The sequence below is a fragment of the Moschus berezovskii genome, chromosome 7 (genome assembly GCF_049115385.1).
Source record: "Moschus berezovskii isolate FMDL1 chromosome 7, NW_MosBer_1.0, whole genome shotgun sequence".
NCBI classification, from domain to species: domain Eukaryota; kingdom Metazoa; phylum Chordata; class Mammalia; order Artiodactyla; family Moschidae; genus Moschus; species Moschus berezovskii.
In genome coordinates, this window is record NC_142466.1 from 91,755,009 (window position 1) to 91,777,896 (window position 22,888).

Consider the following 22,888-nt stretch of genomic DNA (forward strand, 5'->3'; position numbering starts at 1 on the left):
ACGTGACCACCCAACAGAGTGGAAGCCAAGTGGAGGGTCTAAAACTCACCAGCTCCCCACAGGTTTGCACATCAGGACTAACAAACCTAGAAGGCCCTCCAGGCTGTGGAGGAGAAACTCAGGTCAGCTTCCCCCACGGCCTGGGCAGATTCCACCTTCTCAACTCAGAACTGGAACACAGCCTTCTGTCATAGCAGTGGAGCTGACAAAGGAAGTATGGGCCCTTACAGGTCTGCAGGAGAGCTTTTGGGCAGCAAGGCGAGGTGCACCCAGGTTACAAGCTGGCCTGGCAGGTGAGGGCACTGCTGCTGCCCTGAGGGGAACCTTTGCCTGGCACATACCCAACTACCAAGGGCTCAAACAAGCTCCCACTGGCCATTGTGGGGTTTGATTTCCCCAGGTAAGCACGTTCTCTCATGTGAGCCTGACAAGAGCAGCCTTGATGATGCACAGCGACCAGGGACACAGGAGGCCTTGGTCCAACAGGGTATAAATCAGATAGTATATGGGGTACCATCTTCACACCCCCTGTAGACCCTCCCTCACCAATCTGACCTCCTAGGGGGCTGCTGGATGCCACACCTGAACCAGCTGGATCCAGTTCTGCTCCCTGGGAGGAATTTCCACTTCCTTGTGGAGTCTATTCCCTCAGGACTCATCTGGGCGCCCCCTCCAGCTCCTCCTCAGCTGTGGGGCTCACCCCTGACTTTACCCCTTACCCTTGCTGCTTTCTCTACACACCCAGGGCCCTTTCTCTTGACTCTGGACCGCCAACGTGACATTCTCCACTTAATCCCCTGGATCTGGAGCGCAGGTGTCCTTCTGTACACGCCTGTCCACACCACAATGGAGAGCCCCCCTGGTGCCTGGGGCTGCTGCTCCTGATCTAGCACCCACCACTTCAGCTTGTGGCCAAAAACCTGGCTTCCTTTCAGCCATTCCTAGGGGCCCAGCTGCCACCACAGCAAAAAGCAAGTACTTCTGGCTCCTAGCCAGGACGAAGGAGATGACAGCAGAGACGATTTCTCCTGGCACATCTGTGTCACCCACTCTTGGGCCTGTGAAGGGCTTACATGCAGAGTCCACCAGGAGAGCAAGGCCAGGGTCCGCTGGGTGGTAATTTTACCTAAGGGATCACCTCCTGGGCAGATGATGCCCACCCCCTTCTCAACTCACAGTTCTGCTTCTCAAGGCAGCCCTCACCACCCCTCTCAACCCCTTCCCAAGGCAAATCTGAGCAATGTGCAAATGTGGAATGTGATTCTGTCACCAGTCAGCTGGGTCTGATCCTTGGGTCTCTGCTTCTCTATGTGCAAAACAGGCCCTCAGGCCATGTCCCAGGGCAGAAGCTGGCAGGGCCCATTCACACACAGTGCAGAGGTCAGGACCCAGTGACCCTGGGTGTGCAGTCAAACCTTCTTCACCTTGACCTCCCAACCTGTGAGATGAAGGAAATAACTGGATGCCCATGGAGTCACCCAAAATCACAGGGTAGCTGGAACTGTCCCACAAGCTGAGCATGTTTGCTATTCGTGTCACATGACGGAGGCCTCAAGTTCCTCCTGGAGAGCTGGGCATGGGATGAACCCCCAAGCCAGACATCACAGGGTGGAGGGACGGGGGTGGGTCAGAGGGCACAGCACAGCTGGCCCATCAGTCACTGAACTGGACAGCAGCAGGACCAGGCACCAGCAGGGAAAGGCCCGCGTGTGGAAGGGGCATTTCCGGTGGAGACTGTGCAGAGCCTGCTCGCCTGGATCATACCAAGACAGGTGCAGGCTGGTGCTCCTCAGGGGCAGCACTCGGTGTTGAGCTCTCAGGATCCAGGCTCCTCAGCCTCGGTACAAGCCTCCTGTAGGAGCGAGCCTCCAGGGCACAGCCATGGAGGAGCTCCACTCAGCGGCTCAGGCAGGAGTGGCAGGACCAGGACGAGCAGAAGAATAACTGAAGAGGGACGGCAGCAGAGCACGGGCAGAGCCAGCAGAGGTGGGGACACTGAGCAGGCGGCGACGGAGCGCCTCCACTCCAACCAAGAACCTGGCAAGGCTCCACAGAGCCTGTCGGACAGGGATCAGGGGCACACAGGCAGGGCCTCAGGAGAAAACGTACTGAGGATGTATGGGGGTGGGGAGTCGAAGGCTTCCTCCAGAAGCACTAACAGGAACAGCAGGAAACCTGACCCCACCAGACCTGTTCTTCAATAGCAGCATGTGGGACTGGCTTAGTTCATTTCCTGGCGCCAAAGCCAGTAGTCAGCAAGTCCCCTGCCACTCCTCTGAGGAAGAGGGCTGCGGAGAGCACCTGCATTAACTCTTTCGGAAAAGGGCTCAGCTGGCCATGAGGCTAGCCTCCCCCTTAGGTGGTCAAATCTACAGCTCTGACAGTCCCTTCTCCCCACCCTAACCAGAGAGCTCCTGTGTGAAGATACGAGATCATGCACTTCTCCTAGATCCAAGCCAAGTTCCTCCCCAGCCCACACGTCTTGGTGACCTCTGATCCCAAACCAGGATGGATGACCACTTCCCACTGCTGTCAGTTCCTGGGCTCTGTCCCAAACCTTGCCAGTGTCCCTCCCACCCCTGTGGAACCCTGACTGCCATATACCAGGCCATCTGAGGTGTCAGCCTCAGAGCTGACCACACTCAGAACCATCTGCTGTTCTGGTCAACCCCTCCCCACCCCTATGGAGAACAGAGGCTACAGAGTGTGTCTCCCCATAGTCCAGAACAAGGCCCTTCCTGATGAGAACTTAGGAATTCTGACAATAAGGTACCCTAAAGCCACGGCCAGGACTACAGCTCATACAAACTTCTGGTCATGCCTGCTCCCCTGCTGCTGTCCCACCCCATCTTGGGAACACTGGCCCAGCCTCCCACCTCTCTCAGAGGGTACTGGCTGCCCTCCCCACCACCTGCCCAGGCCTCTGATGGCCAGGCCCATTAGGGGCCAAACTGATCCTCGGAGCTGTTTGTGGTGGCCTCCCTCTGACTCTCTTGTCCCAAGCTGGCAGGTGGACACTATAATTACACTGCTCACATGAGGAACCCAGGATTCACATCACCCCAAGTGCAGAGATGGGACCCTGCCATCCCCAGACCTTTCTGGACCACCATGGACCACATGAAGTTGGGGTAAAGCAATCTATGGGTGGCCCTGACCCCCCCAGGGAGCACTTACTTGTTTTCCCGTCACCCACCTACAGTCAAGCCACGTGCCCCAGTTTCACTGGTTACCTCCTTCAGCTCCTGAGCCACCGAGGCCAGACGCTCATTCTCTGACTGCGTGTTGGCAAGCACGTTGCGCAGTTGCTTCAGCTCCGTCTGCAGCTCTAGCACCTTGCGTACATAGTACTGCTCCTTGGAAGCTGACTCCTGGATCAGACTCTCCTCTCGGCTCTCGCCATCTGCAGCCACCTTCTTATGGTTCGTGTGGGCCTGTCCAAATGCCTGTAGAGGATGAGATGCTCTTGAGAGGGAGCCTGGAGGCAATCCTATGACCAGACATGCAGGGGATAGTAGGGGGACTTTTCCCACAGGAGAAGCAAGATACTGAAGCACGACATGAGGGCTGTGAGGTTACAGAAAATCTAGGGGTGGGGCTAATGAGGAGCCCTGGAGGGATAGGATGGTGGGAGTAGCTGAAGGAACTGGGGCAAGGCAGGGACAGGAGGTCCCAGCCACTATCTCTGCCAGTGTGGCTCCCATCAGCAAACAGACCCCTGTCCTGGGTCCCAGCAGGGAAGCCCCCAGCACTAGGGTGGGTCTGAGGTTCTCCTCCAGATATGGAAACCAAGGCTCAGGGCAGTGCCCTTCCCTTGATTGATCCTGATTCACTCATCCTGGAAGACACCTGTACCAGGGGAGGCCTGAGAAGGTGAGAGCCCAAGCCCGGTACAAGTGAAGCTTCTGCCAACTGATCCCCATGTGTGTCCTAGTTGGGAGACCCTGCCCACCTGCCCAGGACCTGGGCACAGAGCTAAAAATACCCGAGAGGAGAGGACCCACCATCCCCAGACCTTAGGCTTTGTGCTCTAAGAGCAAAGGATCTTGCAGTGGCTCACGGAGGAGGACCCACGAGCAAGTACAACCAGAACTGGTGTTGGTCTGCCCAAGTCCGTGCCCCAGGTCCCGGCCAGCTTGGACACACCATCATGTCCTGTTCATCCAGGTGTCACAGCCCCAAGTGAGCACCCCTGCTTCTCTTTCCCTCCCTCCCTGCATCATCATAGTAGCCAGGACACAACCCACACAGGCCTCTAGTGTGCATCCTCCCCAGGGACCCCCTCCTCACTGGCCACCCCATGCAGACCTCTGAGGGGGAGACCCTGCCTCTTTACAGGGCTCCTGGCTCATGGAAGGAAAATAAAAGAGAGAGGGCTATTAAAGAGCAAGGAAAATGATGCATTTATTTCTTCAGAGAAATACAAACATTTTCATTAATTTATTATTTAATATGAAGTCTAGAAATCCAGTCTAAGAAAACAATTGGGAAAACATGCAAAGCTCATACGTATATGAGCAGGACTATTTGTAATATAAAAAATAAAAATGTAGAAAGCGACTTGATTCTCTATCTAAATAAAGTAGGTAGGGTCAGGTCAGGGTAGCTGCTCTCCCTCCCAAGAGTGGGCCTTGTTCATCTGCTCCCGGCCACTGACAACTTGCTCTGTGAAGACACAGGTTCCTTTTTAAATCAAGTCAGCTCAGCTCTCTCTCTGATTTCTGTTGCAGTCCTCTACTTCCTCCATCCTTGTCCAGGGAAAGACCAAAGCACAAATCCGTGTTTAGGCAGGACCTGCCGCATCCTGGGTGGCAGCCCCGACTACCAGTTCGCGTGCCACGACTAAAGACCCTGCATGCCACAACAAAGACTGAGGATTAGTGCCTCAACCAAGTCCTGATGCGGCTAGGCAAACAAGTAATTGGGGCAAAAAAAGGAAAAAAAGGAATAGGTTTCCAACAAACTGTGCTAGAACCGATAGAAACCCACATGCAAAAGAATGAAGTTGAATCCCTTTCTTAAACCATATACAACAATTAACTCAAAATGGATGAGAGATCTAAATGGAAGACCTAAAACTACAACTCTCAAAAGAAAATGTGGGTAAATCTTCATTGTGACACCAAAAGCACAAGTAACATAAGAAAAAAACAGATAAACTGTACTTCATCAAAATTCTAAAATTTGTGTATCAAAGAATACTATCACATGAAAAGACAACCTACACAACAGTAGGAAATATTTTCAAATTCTGTATTTGATAAGCGTCTAGTATCCAGAACTCCTACTACTCAACATTAAAAAGATAAACAAATCAATTTTTAAAATGGACAATAGACCTGAATACACATCTCCAAAGATTTTTAAAAATGGCCAATCAGTTCATTAAAAGACACTCACCATCAGTAGATATGGAAATGAAAGTCAAAATCACAATAAGATAGCACCTCACACCCACTAGGATGGGTATAATTAAAAATTTTTTTAAAAGGAAAATAACAAATGCTGGTGAAGGTATGGAAAAACTGGAACCCACTGCTAGTGGGAATATAAAATGGTATTGTGGAAAACAGCCTGGTAGAGCCTCAGAAAGTTAAACATAGAATCACCATATGATTCTGCAATTTCACTCCTAGGTACAGACTCAAGAAAAATGATAATATACATTCACACAAGAACTTGTACACAAATCTTTATAATAGCCAGTCCTTGGAAGGAAAGTTATGACCAACCTTGATAGTATATTAAAAAGCAGAGACATTACTTTGCCAACCAAGGTCCGTCTAGTCAAGGCAATGGTTTTTCCCGTGGCCATGTATGGATGTGAGAGTTGGACTGTGAAGAAGGCTGATCGCCGAAGAATCAATGCTTTTGCACTGTGGTGCTGGAGAAGACTCTTGAGAGTCCCTTATACTGCAAGGAGATCCAACCAGTCCATTCTAGAGGAGATCAATCCTGGATGTTCATTGGAGGGACTGATGCAAAAGCTGAAACTGCAATACTTTGGCCACCTCATGCGACAAGTTGACTCACTGGAAAAGACTCTGATGCTGGGAAAGGTTGGGGGCGGGAGGAGAAGGGGACGACAGAGAATGAGATGGCTGGATGGCATCACCGACTCTGTGGACATGAGTTTGAGTGTACTCCGGGAGTTGGTGATGGATAGGGAGGCCTGGCGTGCTGTGATTCATGGGGTCGCGGAGAGTCGGACACGACTGAGCGACTGAACTCAACTGAACTGAACTGAAGTAGAAAAAATCCAAATGGCCACCAACTGATGAAGGGATTAAAAAAACTAGTCTACACATATAATGGAGTAATATTTGGTAATAAAAAGAAATGAATTACTGACACATGGAATGACATACATGAACCTTGAAAATATTCTGCTACGTGAAAAGAGCAAGTCGCAAACGGCCACATATTGTATGATTCCATGTATATGAAATATCGAAAACAGGAAAATGTATAGAGATAGAAAGCATATGAACGGTTGCCCACGGCATGGGGTGGAGTTGGGAGGTTGGAGGGCGTGACAGTTAAAAGGGTATCTTTTGGGGCTAATGAAAATATTCTAAAATTAGTTGTGGAGACAGATGCACAACTCTGAATATACTAAAAGCCAATGAATTGTACATTTTGAGCAAACTGTATGGTAAATTGAATTATACTAATAAATTGTTACAATTGTTGTAAGTTAAAGAATGGAAGAAGATAAAGCACACTAACATTCCTCAAAAGAAAGCTGGAATGTCTCTATTAATATCAGATAAAGTAGGTATTTTATATATCTTTTATATATTTTTCAATGCAAAGAATATCACCAGAGACAAAGAGGATCATTTCATAATAATGAGTCTAAGTCACAAAGAGAACCATACAATTCTAAACATTTATGCACTTAATAACAGAGCTTCAAAATATATGAATAAAAAACTGATAGAATTACAAACAAAAATAAGACAAATCCAAAATTATAGTTGGGAGAGTTCAACTCCAACTCTCATTATTCCTCTCAATATTTCATAGGACAAGTAGACAGGACATCAGTAAGGACACAGTAGACGTGAATAGCACAATTAACCAACTTGACCTAACTGGCATGTCTAGAATCTCCCGCCCAACAGCAGCAGCACATACATTCTTTACAAGGACACATGGAACATTTACCCAGACAGACCATATTCTGGGTAAATGAAACACACCCCTAAAGGATTCAGGCCATACAAAGATTTGTTTTGACCACAGGAAATTAAGTAAGAAATCATAATGGAAAGATTTCTAGAAAATCCCCAAATGTTTGGCAACTAACCAACACATCAAAGAAGAAACCAAAAGTGAAACGAAGTATTTTTACTACATGAAAATGAAATGAGTATGAGAATTGGTGGGATGCCATTATGGCAAGGACTTAGGTGAATATTTATAGCATTAAATGACTATGTTTTTAAAAAAAAAAAAAACTACCAATCTAATCAATAACCTCAGCTTCCATCTTAAAAATTACACCAGGTATTGGGCACAAAGCTCATGGTGCAGAAAAAAGCCCTGTGAGGCTAAGCCCTTTAAAAAGATAAGAAGATTGAGGCTCATAAGGCTTAGGCCCCATGTACGCAGCTGGTAAGAAACCCATGTTCACCCCAGCTCACCATGCCACGGTCTTCTCCAGACAATACTTCTCCAGGCCTTTGCCCAAATGGTCTCTGGGCATTCTACAGGCCAAGGGACAAAGGCCTTTAAGTCCTGCCTGAGGGCTACCGTGTTTCTCACCTCCCAGACACAAGTTCTGTACTGAACATAGACCCTATAAACCCCACTGGAGCATGGTTTTAAACCCTCCTTCCAGGCTGTGTGTTACTTAAGGAAGGAACTGTTTCTTGTATTTGGCTCGTCTTGGGCCCACATGGTATCTGATGAGAGTTCGGTCAACCCCCGTGAGAACTGCCTCTCTTTTCAGCTGTGTGCTTGTGTATTCACTCACTCAGCTGCTCAACAAACACTGGACAGCACAATGGTGGTCTAGAACACAATGTTTACACCCTGCCTGAAACCCTCATGAACTCTCATCTTTTGGTTCAGTTCAGTTCAGTTCAGTTCAGTCGCTCAGTCGTGTCCGACTCTCCGCGACCCCATGAATCACAGCACGCCAGGCCTCCCTGTCCATCACCAACTCCCGGAGTACACTCAAACTCATGTCCACAGAGTCGGTGATGCCATCCAGCCATCTCATTCTCCGTCGTCCCCTTCTCCTCCCGCCCCCAACCTTTCCCAGCATCAGAGTCTTTTCCAGTGAGTCAACTCGTCGCATGAGGTGGCCAAAGTATTGCAGTTTCAGCTTTAGCATCAGTCCCTCCAATGAACATCCAGGATTGATCTCCTTTAGAATGGACTGGTTGGATCTCCTTGCAGTATAAGGGACTCTCAAGAGTCTTCTCCAACACCACAGTTCAAAAGCATCGATTCTTCGGCGATCAGCCTTCTTCACAGTCCAACTCTCACAACCATACATGACCACGGGAAAAACCATTGCCTTGACTAGACGGACCTTGGTTGGCAAAGTAATGTCTCTGCATCTTTTGGTAGCGGGAGCATAACTGGTACAACCACTTAGGAAAACTATTACCTACTAACACTGAGCACACATCTGTTCTACGACCATGCATGTTTATAGGAGCATTATTTACAAAGACTCAGGCCAGAAAGTTCCCAAGTTCTGTCAACAGAAGGAAAAATTACGATATAGTCACATCAAAAATACTACACAGAAATGAAAATGAGTAAGTTACTGTTATTTAAACAACAGAGACGAATCTCATACAATATTGGGTGAAAGAAGTCAGACACAAGAGATATACTGTATGATTCCATTTATTTATACAACTCAGCTGGTAAAAAGGCAGTGGTAATCCCTTGGGTTGGGGGAGGGCCCTTGAAAGAGGCTTCTGGAGCTGAAGATGTTTCTATTCTCGATCTGGGTACTCATTATGTGGGTGTGTTCAGCATGTGAAAGTTCACACTTATGATTTGTACTCTTTATGTTTCTCCTCAGTAAAAAGTAAAAGCAGAAACAAGAAACAGGGAGCATATGAAATTCAAAGGAAAAAACAGAAATAATAATGATCAGAGTAGAAATCAATGAAATAGAAAAAAAAATAAAATAAATCAAAAGCAAGTTCTTTAAAAACATTAATCAAATGGATACACTTCTAGCCAGAATAACTGAGGTAGGGGTAGGTGGAGGAAGCACCACAGGTATTAAGAAGAATAAGGGATATCATGAATAGTTTCATGCCAATAAGTATGACAGATGAAATGGACAAATTCCTTGAAAGACAAAAATTACCAAAGCCCACTCAGGAAGAAATGGATAACCTAAATAGTCCCAAATCTACTAAGGCAAGTGAATTTGTAGTTTAAAACCACAGAGAGAACATTCTGGGCTTCACTGGTGAATTCTACCAAATGTTTAAGAAAGACATAAATCCAACTGTACACAGATTCATCCAGAAAACTGAAAAGCAAGGAAAACTTCCCACCTAATTTTATGAGACCAGCGTTAAACCAAAGACAGTACAAAAATTCACCAATATATAAAAAGGGTAAGGAATTATGATAAAGAGGGGCTTATCCAAAGAATGTAATATTGATTGACAATCATTAGAAGAAAAAAAATCAATGTACTTGAGTATATTAAGACAAAAAAAAAATCTATGGGATCATCTCAAAAGATGCAGGAAAATCTGACAAAATTCAACATTCATCCCTGTAAGCACTCTCAGCAAACAGAAGGGAGCATCCTCAACCTGATGACATCTTCTCAACATCTGTCAGGAACATTATTTAATGATGAAAAACAGTCACCTTGCTTCTGGTCAACACTGCACTTTTTAAGTTGCCTACAGTGCAATGAAACAAGAAAAATCAAAGGCATCTAGCTTGGAAAGGAAGAAGTAAAACTGTCTTTACTTACACACCACACAACAGTCTGTACAGAAAATCCAAAGAAATCTACAAAGTCACTAGAACTAATAAGTGAGTTCAGCTAGGCTGCAAGATACAAGAGTACTATATAAAAATCAAACTTTATTTCTGTATTTGTTTAGGACTAAACAATTGGAAAATGAAAAAATTTAAACACTACTTACAATAGCATCATCTGTATTAAATGTTTATGCTTAAGTCTGACAGAAGATATGCAAGACCTATACATTAAAAGCCACAGAATACTGCTGAGAAAAATTTTAAAAATAAAGATATATCTATCCATGGGCCAAAAGACTCAATATTGTTAAGATCTCAATTCTCCACAAATGGATCTTTTAATTCATCATGAAGACAATCAAAATTCCAGCATTTCTCTTTTTGGTGGAAACTGACCATCTCATTCTAAAATTTGTATGGAAAGCTAAGGGACCTAGAACAATCAGAATCACTTTGAAAAAGAAAAACAAAGTAGGAGGACTAACTAACTGATTTCAATATTATAAAGCTATAGTAATTAAGAGAATATTGCTGTTGTTCAGTTGCCCAGTCATGTCCAACTCTTTGTGACCTCATGGACTGCAGCATGCCAGACCTCCCTGTCCGTCAACATCTCCTGAAGTTTGCCCAAATTCATGTCCAGTGTACTGGTGATGCCGTCCTTCCATCTCATCCTCTAATGCCCTCTTCTCCTTCTGCCCTCAATCTTTCCCAGCATCAGGGACTTTTCCAATGAGTCGGCGGTTCACAGCAGATGACCAAAATACCGGGCATACTACCAGCATAAAGACAAACAGAGGTACTGAACAGAATAGAGAATCCAGAAATAGAATCTTATGTATGGCCAACTGTCTTGACAAAGGTAAAAAGGCAATTTGGTGGAGAAGGGATAATCTTTTAATACATGGTGCTGAAATAAATGAATATCCTTATATTAAAAAAATGAACTACCACCCATACCTTACAGCATATATGAAAATTAATTTAAAACAGATCATAGGTTTAAACATTGAAAGTATAAGATTTCCAGGGGAAAACAAAAGAAAATGTTTGTGACTTTGGACATGACCTACAGAAGGAAAAACTAGTAATCTGGACTCCAAAACTATAAGCTTATGCTGTTAGACAAGGTATGAGAATGGCATGATAGACTGGGAAAAAGTGTTTGCAAATCACACGTCTTTTATAAAGGACTTATTTCCAGAATATAAGCTCAGTAAGAAACTGAAAGTCACTCAGTCGTGTCCGACTCTTTGTGACCCCATGGACTATACCATCCATGAAATTCTCCAGGCCAGAATACTGGAGTGGGTAGCCAGCCGTTCCCTTCTCCAGGGGATCTTCCCAACCCAGGGATCGAACCCAGGTCTCCTGCATTGCAGTAAGAAAAATAATCCAATTAAAATTGGGCAACAGAAAGTTTATGCCTCTTCTTGTCTTAACATGACAGAAGAACACCATGTTCAGGGGCTGCTGATAAATGAGCGGGTCACAAATTTCCTGACAGGGAGATAGTCCTATATTCCTCTACTCATTAAAAAATTTTACATCCCAAATATTAACCACATTTATTTAAGCCACTTGTGACAGAAGTACTTAATAAACTGTACAATAAACTCTGATGCTTAAAAATGTAACTGATTTTTCTTTCCAAAAGAAAATGGGCAAACAACTATACTCCAATGACAATTTTAAAAAATGGGCAGAAGAACTGAACAAATACATCACCTGAGAAGATACACGTATGAGAAAGAATCACATGAAAAGGTGCTGAACATATTAAGTGACAGTTCAACTCAGTTCAGTCGCTCAGTCGGGTCCGATTCTTTGCAACCCCATGAACTGCAGCTCACCAGGCCTCCCTGTCCATCACCAACTCCCAGAGTTCACCCAAACTCATGTCCACTGAGTCAGTGATGCCATCCAACCATCTCATCCTCTGTCCCCTTCTCCTCCTGCCTTCAATCTTTCCCAGGATCAGGGTCTTTACAAATGAGTCAGCTCTTCGCATCAGGTGGCCAAAGTACTGCAGTTTCAGCTTCAACATCAGTCCTTCCAATGAACACCCAGGACTGATCTCAAGGGAAATGTAAATGATAACTAAATGAGTTAACCACTACATATATACCAGAACACTGAAGATTAAAATGTCTGATCCTACCTACCAAGGTTGGCATGAGTGGGAAGCAATTAGAATTCTCCTACACTGCTGATGGGGAATGTAAATGGTACAACCATTCTGGCAAAGAATCAGATTCTTAAAAAGTTAAGCATATATCTGACATATGACACAGCCATCCATTCTTAGGTATTTATCCAAGAGAAATGCAAGTATGTATCTTTGTATAGATACATATAGGAATCAATATATCTGTAACAACCAAAGCAAAACAAACTCAAAACAGCCCAATGACCATCAATAGGGAAGTGGATTTTTTTTAAAAAATGTGGTAAAGCCACACAATGGAATACTACTCCACAACCAAAAGGGGCAGCTATTGATATGCACATTAACACAGACACATCTCAGACTAAAAATACAGTATGTGTTGTATGATTCTATCTACGTAAAACTAGAAAATGCAAACAAATGTATATATCATTGTTGCCTGCAGATGAGGAGGAAAGAAATTACAAATAGGGATGAGGAAACGTGGGGATGACGAACACCGTCATTATTTCAATTACACTGTCTACTTCATGAGCATGCACCCATATGAAAACCTGACTAGAGCACAGATTCAAGAGCTGTGACACACAGGCTTAGCTGCTCTGTGGTATGTCAGATCTTCCTGGACCAGGGGCTGAACCTGTGTCTCCTGCATTAGCAGGCAAATTCTTTACCATTGAGCCACCAGGGAAAACTTGAATACTTTAAATATATTCAATTTATTGTATTTCACTTATACTTCAATAAAGCTAAGAAAACAACTCAGATGTTTTTGAAGCATTCAACCTGGAGACCTCACCCTTGTGTTCACTGTCCCAGCTCACAGGCCAGGAAGTTGAGGGTTGGAGAAGTGGAGACAATCTATGCGCCTGTTCACTCAGCCCACCTGTCTTTCTTCTGACCAAAGCATCCTTACTCCCACCTCGCAACATCCTGTGTGGCCTGAGTTTATCTCAAAACCTGCCCCCCAAGCCACAAGTCCTCAGAGCAGCTAAATGTACCATCTGACTGCAGTGTCCAGCTGTGGATGTGCCTTCTTTGCCTCCCTGTACACCTCCCAGGCCGGTGCTTTCCGGAGGGCCTCAGAAGTTCCCAGGCAGCTTGGGGACCCAGCTTTGGTCTCCACCCCAGGCCTGCCCACGGTATTCCCTGACCACTGACCTCCTGGATCACAGGGTGCCTGTATGGGCTCTGAGGTGGCAGTGGCAGTGCTTTTGTGATGTCCCCACAGGGCTGCGCCAGCTGTAAGCAGAGTAACGCTGTTTCGACACAGGATTGCAGACCACACCCTGCCCACTGCTGTGTATCTTCCCAGGTCCAGTGAATACGGATGTGAGGTCATGCCTGGCCTTGCTTCAAGTACATCCGCACTCACGTGGACACGGAACCAGAAGCAGCCATAGTGGAGGAGGCTACATGTGCCAAATGGGGAGGGTGCCCAGGGCAAGCTCCAGGCCAGGAAGGGAAGTTGCAGGCCTCCAGGGGGAGATTTCAAAGCCAAACCTGGTGGGAAGAGAGGTCACAGCTCAGCAAGTAGTGTGAGCACATGCCAGGCAGGAGGTCCCAGGCTCTCCAGCAAGCATCAAGAGCCGCTTTCTGAGAAGGGGGCAGCTGGGAGACTCAGAGACCATGGGCACAGCCTGGGCAGGAAGACCCGAGTGGGGAGCAGAGGAGCTGGGTGGAGATGGGAGTTGGGTCTGGGGGCTTCCCCAAGTGACCTGGCATACCACCTAGTTTCTGTGGAGTGGGAACAGCAGTGAGAGCTCAGAGATCTGGGCACCTGCACACTTTGGTAAATGAGACCTGGGTCACTCTGACCCTCCCATATGCTCAGGCCTGAAGTCTCACTGCAGGAGACCTCAGAGACAAGACAGGATGAGTTCCTGTCACACCGTTCTGGCTCTGGGCCAACCTGTCTTGCTGCCCAGTGCAGCTACCCACCTCAGCATGTTGAGGGTGGCACAGTTCAGAACATAGGCACCCAAAGAGCAGGACTCAGAGGGGATAGAACAGGTGCAGGGCCCCTGAGCTGCAGTTTCAACTAAGGGCGTGCTGGGAGCGAGACAACCAGGGGACCATTTATGAGGGTGGTGTCCATGAGGACATTCAAGCAACAAGCCATCTAAGGGCCAACTAAGGGCTGGGACACACCAATGGACAGGTAGCCCCCCTCCTGCCTCAAGAGGAACCAACACCTCCAGAGCCAGCACTTCTGACTAGTGTCAACATGCTGAGATGCCCAACCACCCCTGGCCCCATGCTATGCTATCCAGGACCAGGTCCAAGTCTCCACCAGATACTCAGGCCCCCACTACCCCGACAAGGCCAAGATTCAGAGACAGAAGCAGGACAAAGAAGCAGAGATAACAATTACAGATAACAGGCTTCCTCTGACCACCTGATGAGAAGAATGGAGGTTAGCACAATGTAGCCCTGTGGCCCATGTCTGGTCCAAGTCTCGTTCTGCTCCTAAAGCTGTCTTGGAACAGAGTTAAATGGGAAAGCTAAAGCAGGCTAGCACGATGCTGGGGCCTCTGCCTTGAGTCCATGGGTGTGAGGTCCACACAGCTAGCAGCCTTCATGGCCTACACTAGGGTCAGAAACTAACGCGGACTGAGAGTCTGGTGCCTACAGGTAGTTCATGGACTTTCCAGGCAAAAGGTTCCATCTGCCTCTCCCTAACCTGCCTGGCTAAGGGCATAGGTCCCACAACACTGCTTTGGGAAAGATCTATGGTGTTCTACTTAACTTACTGGGAGTGATAAATCCTTCCTTTCCCATTCTTTGGCTTGGCCTTGTCTTTTGGCCCAACATCCACCAAGAGTTACCAGTTTTTCAGGTAACAATCTGATGTAGCAGATGCCTCACACGTCAAGCCAGGAGAACCAGACTGAGCATTTCCAGGATGTTAGGTGTGCTTCCAGGAAGCAGTTTTCACAATGAAGCTGGGGTTTGGGATTCTCAACTTCCTTGTGGTTGGAATTCCTGGGCTGATCCAGCCCCACCCTCCCATAGCAGTTCCCACAGCTTCCTGAAGGGCTACCACCCTACAAAAGGGTGGGGGCATCCCGGAAATTCCTGACTCCTATCAGCTGCCCATCCTGGCCCCTCTGCTGGGCTTCCTGCCTAATCCTTTTCCTGGGATCAAGGACTGGGGACCATCAATTATGCCCACCCCACGTCTTCCTGTGCCACCAGCAGTTTCACAAGGACCTTTCAAGAGCATGCCTCCTGAGTATCTGGCCTTGGGAGGGTGCCGCTGGTACCAGGAGAGCCCACACTGTCAGGCCCTGAGGACCCAATTCTGTCCCAGCTAGGACTACAAACCCTGACATCCTTAGGAACCACATGAATGGACAGAATCACCTCCTACCCTCAGCTCACCAATGGTCTTGGTTACTGTATCCAGTGATTGTCAGCACAACATCCTCTCTATCCCCCAACCAGAATCAGGGGCCCCGAAAACATCCCTCACTTCTTTTCTGGCTCAGAGTGGTGTCCCTACCAGAACCTCACCCTGGGAAGCAGCTCCTCAGAGCGAGTATGTGCTGAGTACCCCGAGGGGCAGAGTGCCAGCCGGGGGCAGAGCTGGGCCACCAGCAGCAGGTGCTCAGCGAGGGAGGAGTCCCTCCAGTCATCACTCCACATGGTCACCATCTGTTGGCACACTTGGGCCTGCTGAACCTGCCAGCCCAGGCTCAGCCCCACCTCAGCCACAGAGCACTCACTAATCAGCTGAAAGCTGTAATTGTCTGCTGATCTGAGGAAGGAAAGAGCAGCCTTGGGAACTGGCCTCTCTCCCAAACCTTATTCAGGGAGCTAGGTAGGGAAGAGGAACCAATAACTCAAGTTCAATGCAGGCTGTCGTAGACGATATTCAACAGATATCTACTGCTGATGGCTTCCTCTCTACCCCAAAACTAGCATATACAAACCACAGGGCTTAAGCCCTTGCTTGAGTTAAAAGGGCATCTGGCAACTCTGAGGACTAAAAAGAAGACACAATGGGGAGACCTGCAAGATGGGGCCACATGTAGGCATCACCCTATGGTCGGCTCCCTCTGTGAGGCTGTCAGCCCCAAGAAACCACACTGGCCTCACTCATCAACCCCAAAATGGGACTCAAGTCTGTGAATTGCATATAGATAATAAGCTCAAAGATATTATCATGAGATAAAGATTTTACAGCACCAACCAAAAAAAACAGACTGGTTGGGCAGATGAAAACAGATGAAAAATGCATGTGCTCCAGTTACCACATCACTCTGCTTGACCCCCCCCAAAATTGTATGTAATTATGTCATATTGTTAGGTTAATCATGCTCCCATTATGGCTTGCAATTGTAATTATCTTTTATTTTTTGTCTGGTGATTGATTGTGAAAACTGATAAACATCTTTTACTACTGTGATTATGTAACGATTACTTAACACCATTGAATCATGACTGGTCAACAGAAAAAAACAGAACTCTATATTACCAAAACTATGACTTAATAGAAAAACCTGTAAACACTTTTTAAAATCCAGATGCATATCAGAATTATCTTGAAAATTTCTGGAAAATACAAATGCCCACATATTGCTTTTTTTCCTCCAGAGTACCAGATATGTTTCTAGTGAGCAGCCATGCTTAAAAACAACTCGACTATATTAGGTTCTTTTACTTTTATCTAGTTTGTTTCACTTTTCCTATTTCATATTCAGTGCTCCCATTTCATTTAGCTTATATTTTCCAATTTCTCCATCTCTTCTTTTTTTTTAATGTTCTATCTCAAGCCTTTATCATGTGTAGTAGAAAAACTCTTGTAAACATATATATAAGTAATATGTTTATGTATTATAGAAAACTTATGAATTTTTGTCCAAATAAAAAACACATGACATTTTGATTCTACTTGTCTAACTTAGTATGAATAGAATGCTGCTGCGTCGATTCAGTCGTGTCCGACTCTGTGCAACCCCACAGATGGCAGCCCACCAGGCTCCCCCGTCCCTGGGATCCTGCAGGCAAGAACACTGGAGTGGGTTGCCATTTCCTTCTCCAGTGAGTGAAAGTGAAGTCGCTCAGTCATGTCCGACTCTTACCCCATGGACTGCAGCCTACCAGGCTCCTCCATCCATGGGATTTTCCAGCAAGAGTACTGGAGTGGGGTGCCATTGCCTTCTCCGAATAGAATGCTAGAATCCTAATTTTTAAAAAATAGATATGCCAACAAGCAAGAAAGCTTTACTGTATAGCACAGGGAACTAATGGTCAATATCTTGTAATAATCTATAATAGAAAATAATTTCAAAATAATATAGGAGTATATGTATAACTGAATCACCTTGCAGTGCATCTGAAACACTGTAAGTCAAATATACTTCAATAAAATACACGTATTAAGAAAAATATATATATCAGTACACACCCAAACACATGGAATATGATCTCTTAACTAATGTCTGTATCAGAGAGGGTATGCAAAACAACAGGAAACCAAGTAAACAAAAAATAGAAACATTTCATATCAGAACTTGGGGATCACTGCCAAAGCATTACTGTGCTGGGGGAGGGATTATACTATAAATACATATTAATGATAAAAACAGAAACTGAACAAAGAGATGAGGCAAAATCTCATAAAGAGGAAGTAACATAACTAAAACCCCAAACAAAAGAAAAAAAGCCACTAAGTTAGTGTATTTTCTCAACCTGATGATGATTATATTCATATGCAAAAGCACAAGCCCCTAAATCACTGAGCTGCAAGCCAGTCCGTTACCACCATCACCACAACTTCCCCCACCCCCACCAGCTGCCCCATCCCTGGGACTTTGCACTGTGGCAGGGCTGGAAGCCAGAACTTCTCTGTCCACTCAGGGCACAAGACAGGATGTGGGGAGGGAAGGGTGGCTCAACAGACACCCTGTAACTCATAAGGGAGCTCCACAAAAATTCTTCCTTCAAAAGCCGGGGGTGGGGGAGTGTTCCAGGTCACCTGAGCTGACTATGCATGCAGAAACCTGGGTGAGATCTCAGCAAAGAGAAGTCAAGAGTTCACCTGGAAAATCATTCACTTGCCCCAGGAACACAAAACCGAACGCACTAACTTAATTCAACTTAAAAATATTGATTTGGCATCTACCTGTATACTAAGTGATGCTTTCTAAGGCCCACTTGACTTCACATTCCAAGATGTCTGGCTCTAGGTGAGTGATCACGCCATTGTGATCATCTTGGTCATGAAGTTCTTTTTTGTACAGTTCTTCTGTGTGTTCTTGCCACCTCTTCTTAATATTTTCTACTTCTGTTAGGTCCACACCATTTCTGTCCTTTATCGAGCCCATCTTTGCATGAAATGTTCCCTTGGTATCTCTAATCTTGAAGAGATATGTTGTCTTTCCTACTCTGTTGTTTTCCTCTATTTCTTTGCATTGATCGCTGAGGAAGGTTTTCTTATCTCTCCTTGCTATTCTTTGGAACTCTGCATTCAGATGCTTGTATCTTTCCTTTTCTCCTTTGCTTTTGGTTTCTCTTCTCTTCACAGCTATCTGTAAGGCCTCCTCAGACAGCCATCTTGCTTTTTTGCATTTCTTTTCCATGGGGATGGTCTTGGTCCCTGTCCCCTGTACAATGTCACGAACCTCTGTCCATAGTTCATCAGGCACTCTATCTATCAGATCTAGTCCCTTAAATCTATTTCTCACTTCCACTGTATAGTCATAAGGGATATGATTTAGATCATATCTGAATGGTCTAGTGGTTTTCCCTACTTTCTTCAATTTAAGTCTGAATTTGGCAATAAGGAGTTCATGATCCAAGCCACAGTCAGCTCCTGGTCTTGTTTTTGCTAACTGTACAGAACTTCTCCATCTTTGGCTGCAAAGAATATAATCAATCTGAGCTATTTCAAATCCTCGAAGATGATGCTGTGAAAGTGCTGTACTCAATACGCCAGCACATTTGGAAAACTCAGCAGTGGCCACAGGACTGGAAAAGGTCAGTCTTCATCCCAATCCCAAAGAAAGGCAATGCCAAAGAATGCTCAAACTACCGCACAATTGCACTCATCTCACACGCTAGTCAAGTCATGCTCAAAATTCTCCAAGCCAGGCTTCAGCAATATGTGAACCGTGAACTCCCAGATGTTCAAGCAGGTTTTAGAAAAGGCAGAGGTACCAGAGATCAAATTGCCAACATCCGCTGAATCATGGAGAAAGCAAGAGAGTTCCAGAAAAATATCTATTTCTGCTTCATTGACTATGCCAAAGCCGTTGACTGTGTGGATCACAATAAACTGTGGAACATTCTGAAAGAGATGGGAATACCAGACCACCTGACCTGCCTCTTGAGATACCTGTATGCAGGTCAGAAAGCTATAGTTAGAACTGGACATGGAACAACAGACTGGTTCCAAATAGGAAAAGGAGTACGTCAAGGTTGTATATTGTCACCCTGCTTATTTAACTTATATGAAGAGGACATCATGAGGAAGGCTGGGCTGGAAGAAGCACAAGCTGGAATCAAGATTGCCGGGAGAAATATCAATAACCTCAGATATGCAGATGACACCACCCTTATGGCAGAAAGTGAAGAGGAACTCAAAAGCCTCTTGATGAAAGTGAAAGAGGAGAGTGAAAAGGTTGGCTTGAAGCTCAACATTCAGAAAACAAAGATCATGGCATCTGGTCCCATCACTTCATGGGAAATAGATGGGGAAACAGTGGAAACAGTGTCAGACTTTCTTTTTTTGGGGCTCCAAAATCACTGTGGATGCTGATTGCAGCCATGAAATTAAAAGACGCTTGCTTCTTGGAAGGAAAGTTATGACCAACCTAGATAGTATTAAAGAGCAGAGACATTACTTTGCCAACCAAGGTCCGTCTAGTCAAGGCTATGGTTTTTCCAGTGGTCATGTATGGATGTGAGTTGGACTGTGAAGAAAGCTGATCACCGAAGAATTGATGCTTTTGAACTGTGGTGCTGGAGAAGTCTCTTGAGAGTCCCTTGGACTGCAAGGAGATCCAATCAGTCCATTCTGAAGGAGATCGATCCTGGGTGTTCATTGGAAAGACTGATGCTAAAGCTGAAACTCCAATACTTTGGCCCCCTCATGCGACAAGTTGACTCACTGGAAAAAAATCTGATGCTGGGAAGGATTGGGGGCAGGAAGAGAAGGGGACAAGAGAGAATGAGATGGCTGGATGGTATCACCGACTCGATGGACATGAGTGTGAGTGAACTCCGGGAGTTGGTGATGGATAGGGAGGCCTGGCGTGCTGTGATCCATGGGGTCGCAAAGAGTCGGTCACGACTGAGCGACTGAACTGAACTGAACTGTATAGTAAGTAAACCACACAGTATGTCAGAAAGTGAACTATCAACATTCCTGCTGCAAACTAATGTTAAGAAAGGATGTAAGAATGTCATTTGCACTATGATGCTTTCAACCTGCTCCTCAACATGAGTCTTAAAAAAATGGTTGTGTAACTTTCTTTCTTAATTTCATAGAAAGAGCAGCTACAGTAAATCTACCTAAACAGATTTAAAATGAGAGCCAATCTAACAAAGAACAGAATGCATTAATAAAAAATGGATAAGCACTGGAGTCACTCCACATAAAAGGACAAGGCAAGATAACCTTAACTTCTTACCACACTTCAGAGACTGGAAGAAAGAGAAAGTGAAAGTCGCTCAGTCATGTCTGACTCTTTGCAACCCCATGGACTACAGTCCATGGAATTCTCTAGGCCAGAATACTGGGTAGCTGGAGTGGGTAGCCTTTCCCTGATTAATTCCATATTGTCTGTAGGTGATGATTTTATCCAGGGGACTTACCTGGCGGTCCAGTGGTTAGGACATCGCCTTTCAATGCAGGAGGTGCAGGTTTGATCCCTGGTCAGGGAGCTAAGATCCTAACATGCCTTGTGGCCAAAAAACACAAAACAGAGCAATACTGCAACAACATAAAGACTTTAACCTTGAATACTAATTTAACCAGAAACCCAATACTTATTCAAAGAAAATGATAAACAAGCTAATGAAAAGCGCTGAACCCAAGGAGGAGGGTAAGGTGCCTGAGCTGTCACTTGTAGCTCACATGTTAGGGACCGCACAGCTATCAAGCTAAAGGAGCCTGTCCCAAATCTTCTGGGATTATGTGAGAGCAACAGTGCAGTTTATCCAGATGATTTAGCAAGTAAAGAGATTCTCCCCTTTGCTTCCACTAGAAAAAACTTTATAATTCACATGCTGTAACATTCACCCATTTAACATGTACAATTCCATTCAGTAGTTTTTAATAGATTCACAAGATTGAGTATCCATTATCATCATCTAATTTCACATTTTCATAACCCACACTTTCATTCCACATTAGTATTCATTCCCCAGCTCCCTTTCTCCAGACCCTAAAAACTACCAGTATACTTTCTATCTCTGTGGCTTTGTCTATTCAGGATATTTCATATAAAGGGAACCATACACTATGTTATCTTCTGTGACTTGCTTCTCTCACTGATCATAATGCTTCCAAGGTTCATCCATGTTATAGTGTGTACCAGCACTTCACTTCTTTTTATTGCCAAATACTATCCCATTGTATGCATGGACCACATGTGTTTATCCATTCATCAGCTGATGGACATTTGGGCTGTTCCCCCTTTTGGGTTGTCATGAATACTACTACTATGAACACGTATGTACAAGTTGTATGGACACATATTTTCAACTCCCTGGGTATGTATGTAGGAGTGAACCAATGGTACATATATATGAGATGACTGGATGGCATCACCGACTCGATGGACATGAGTTTGAGTGAACTCCGGGAGTTGGTGATGGACAGGGAGGCCTGGCGTGCTGCGATTCATGGGGTTGCAAAGAGTCGGACATGACTGAGCGACTGAACTGAACTGATGATAACTTTATGTTTGACACTTTGAGAAACTGCCAAATGATTTGCCAAAGCAGCATACCATTTTCCATTCAAGTGTGGGTTTTGATTTCGCCACATCCTTGTCAATACTTGTTATCACTGGTCTTTCGATTTTAGCCATCAGAGTAGGTATAGGGTCTCCTACTATTTAAAATAATTTAGTATTAGCAACAATAGCTACCACTCTTAAAATTCTCCTTATATCAATTATTTCACTTATTGCCTGGCTTAAAGTTCTCAGGAGAATTCTGGTTCCCAGCCGATGAAGAAAGAAACTGAGTCCAAGAGGCCAAAGCCATGTCAAGGCCTCATCTATCCTGGGTAGAGGCACAGCTGTAACTCTGGGCCATCCCTACCCTCTCAAGCCAGCTCCTTCTATTACACCAGTGGTAGACCTATTGCTGGAGGGCAGGAAGATCCACATCCAAACTACATCACGAACTCTGACACATCAGGAAGAAAAAAGTAGACACCCCACAGAAAAACTGGTAAAGATCCTGAATAGGCTCCTCACAAAAAGAGGGTCAACACAGGGGGGGGTCCACTGGTAAATGAAAGCTAGCACCAGGTTGGCAACTAGGACACATGGACCAGAAAGGCTGGAATTTAACGTGGACAACACCAGTGCCCACCCTGGGTGCTACCTACATGCATGTGCGGAGGCTCAGAATCTAACAGCCCAAACGTGGGGAAGCAAGCCCGGTGTCCACATGCAACCCTACCAGCAATGAGTGCGATCAATCTGCAAATCTGTGTCTCTAGATACAAAACTCAGAGTGAACACACAAAACGCAAAGTCTGTGGGACTGCCTACG

At 45.5% G+C, this 22,888-nt stretch overlaps 1 protein-coding gene across 2 annotated transcripts in view; it reads right to left on the bottom strand.

The window, feature by feature from the left end:
- The window catches only part of BICD2 (BICD cargo adaptor 2), a 58,085-nt gene that overhangs the window by 20,049 nt on the left and 15,148 nt on the right, over positions 1-22,888 (bottom strand). For both annotated transcript variants that reach the window (XM_055427472.2, XM_055427471.2), the window contains exon 2: positions 3,234-3,446. In XM_055427472.2, coding sequence (XP_055283447.2) covers positions 3,234-3,446 — 213 coding nt within the window. The remainder of the gene's footprint in view (positions 1-3,233; positions 3,447-22,888) is intronic.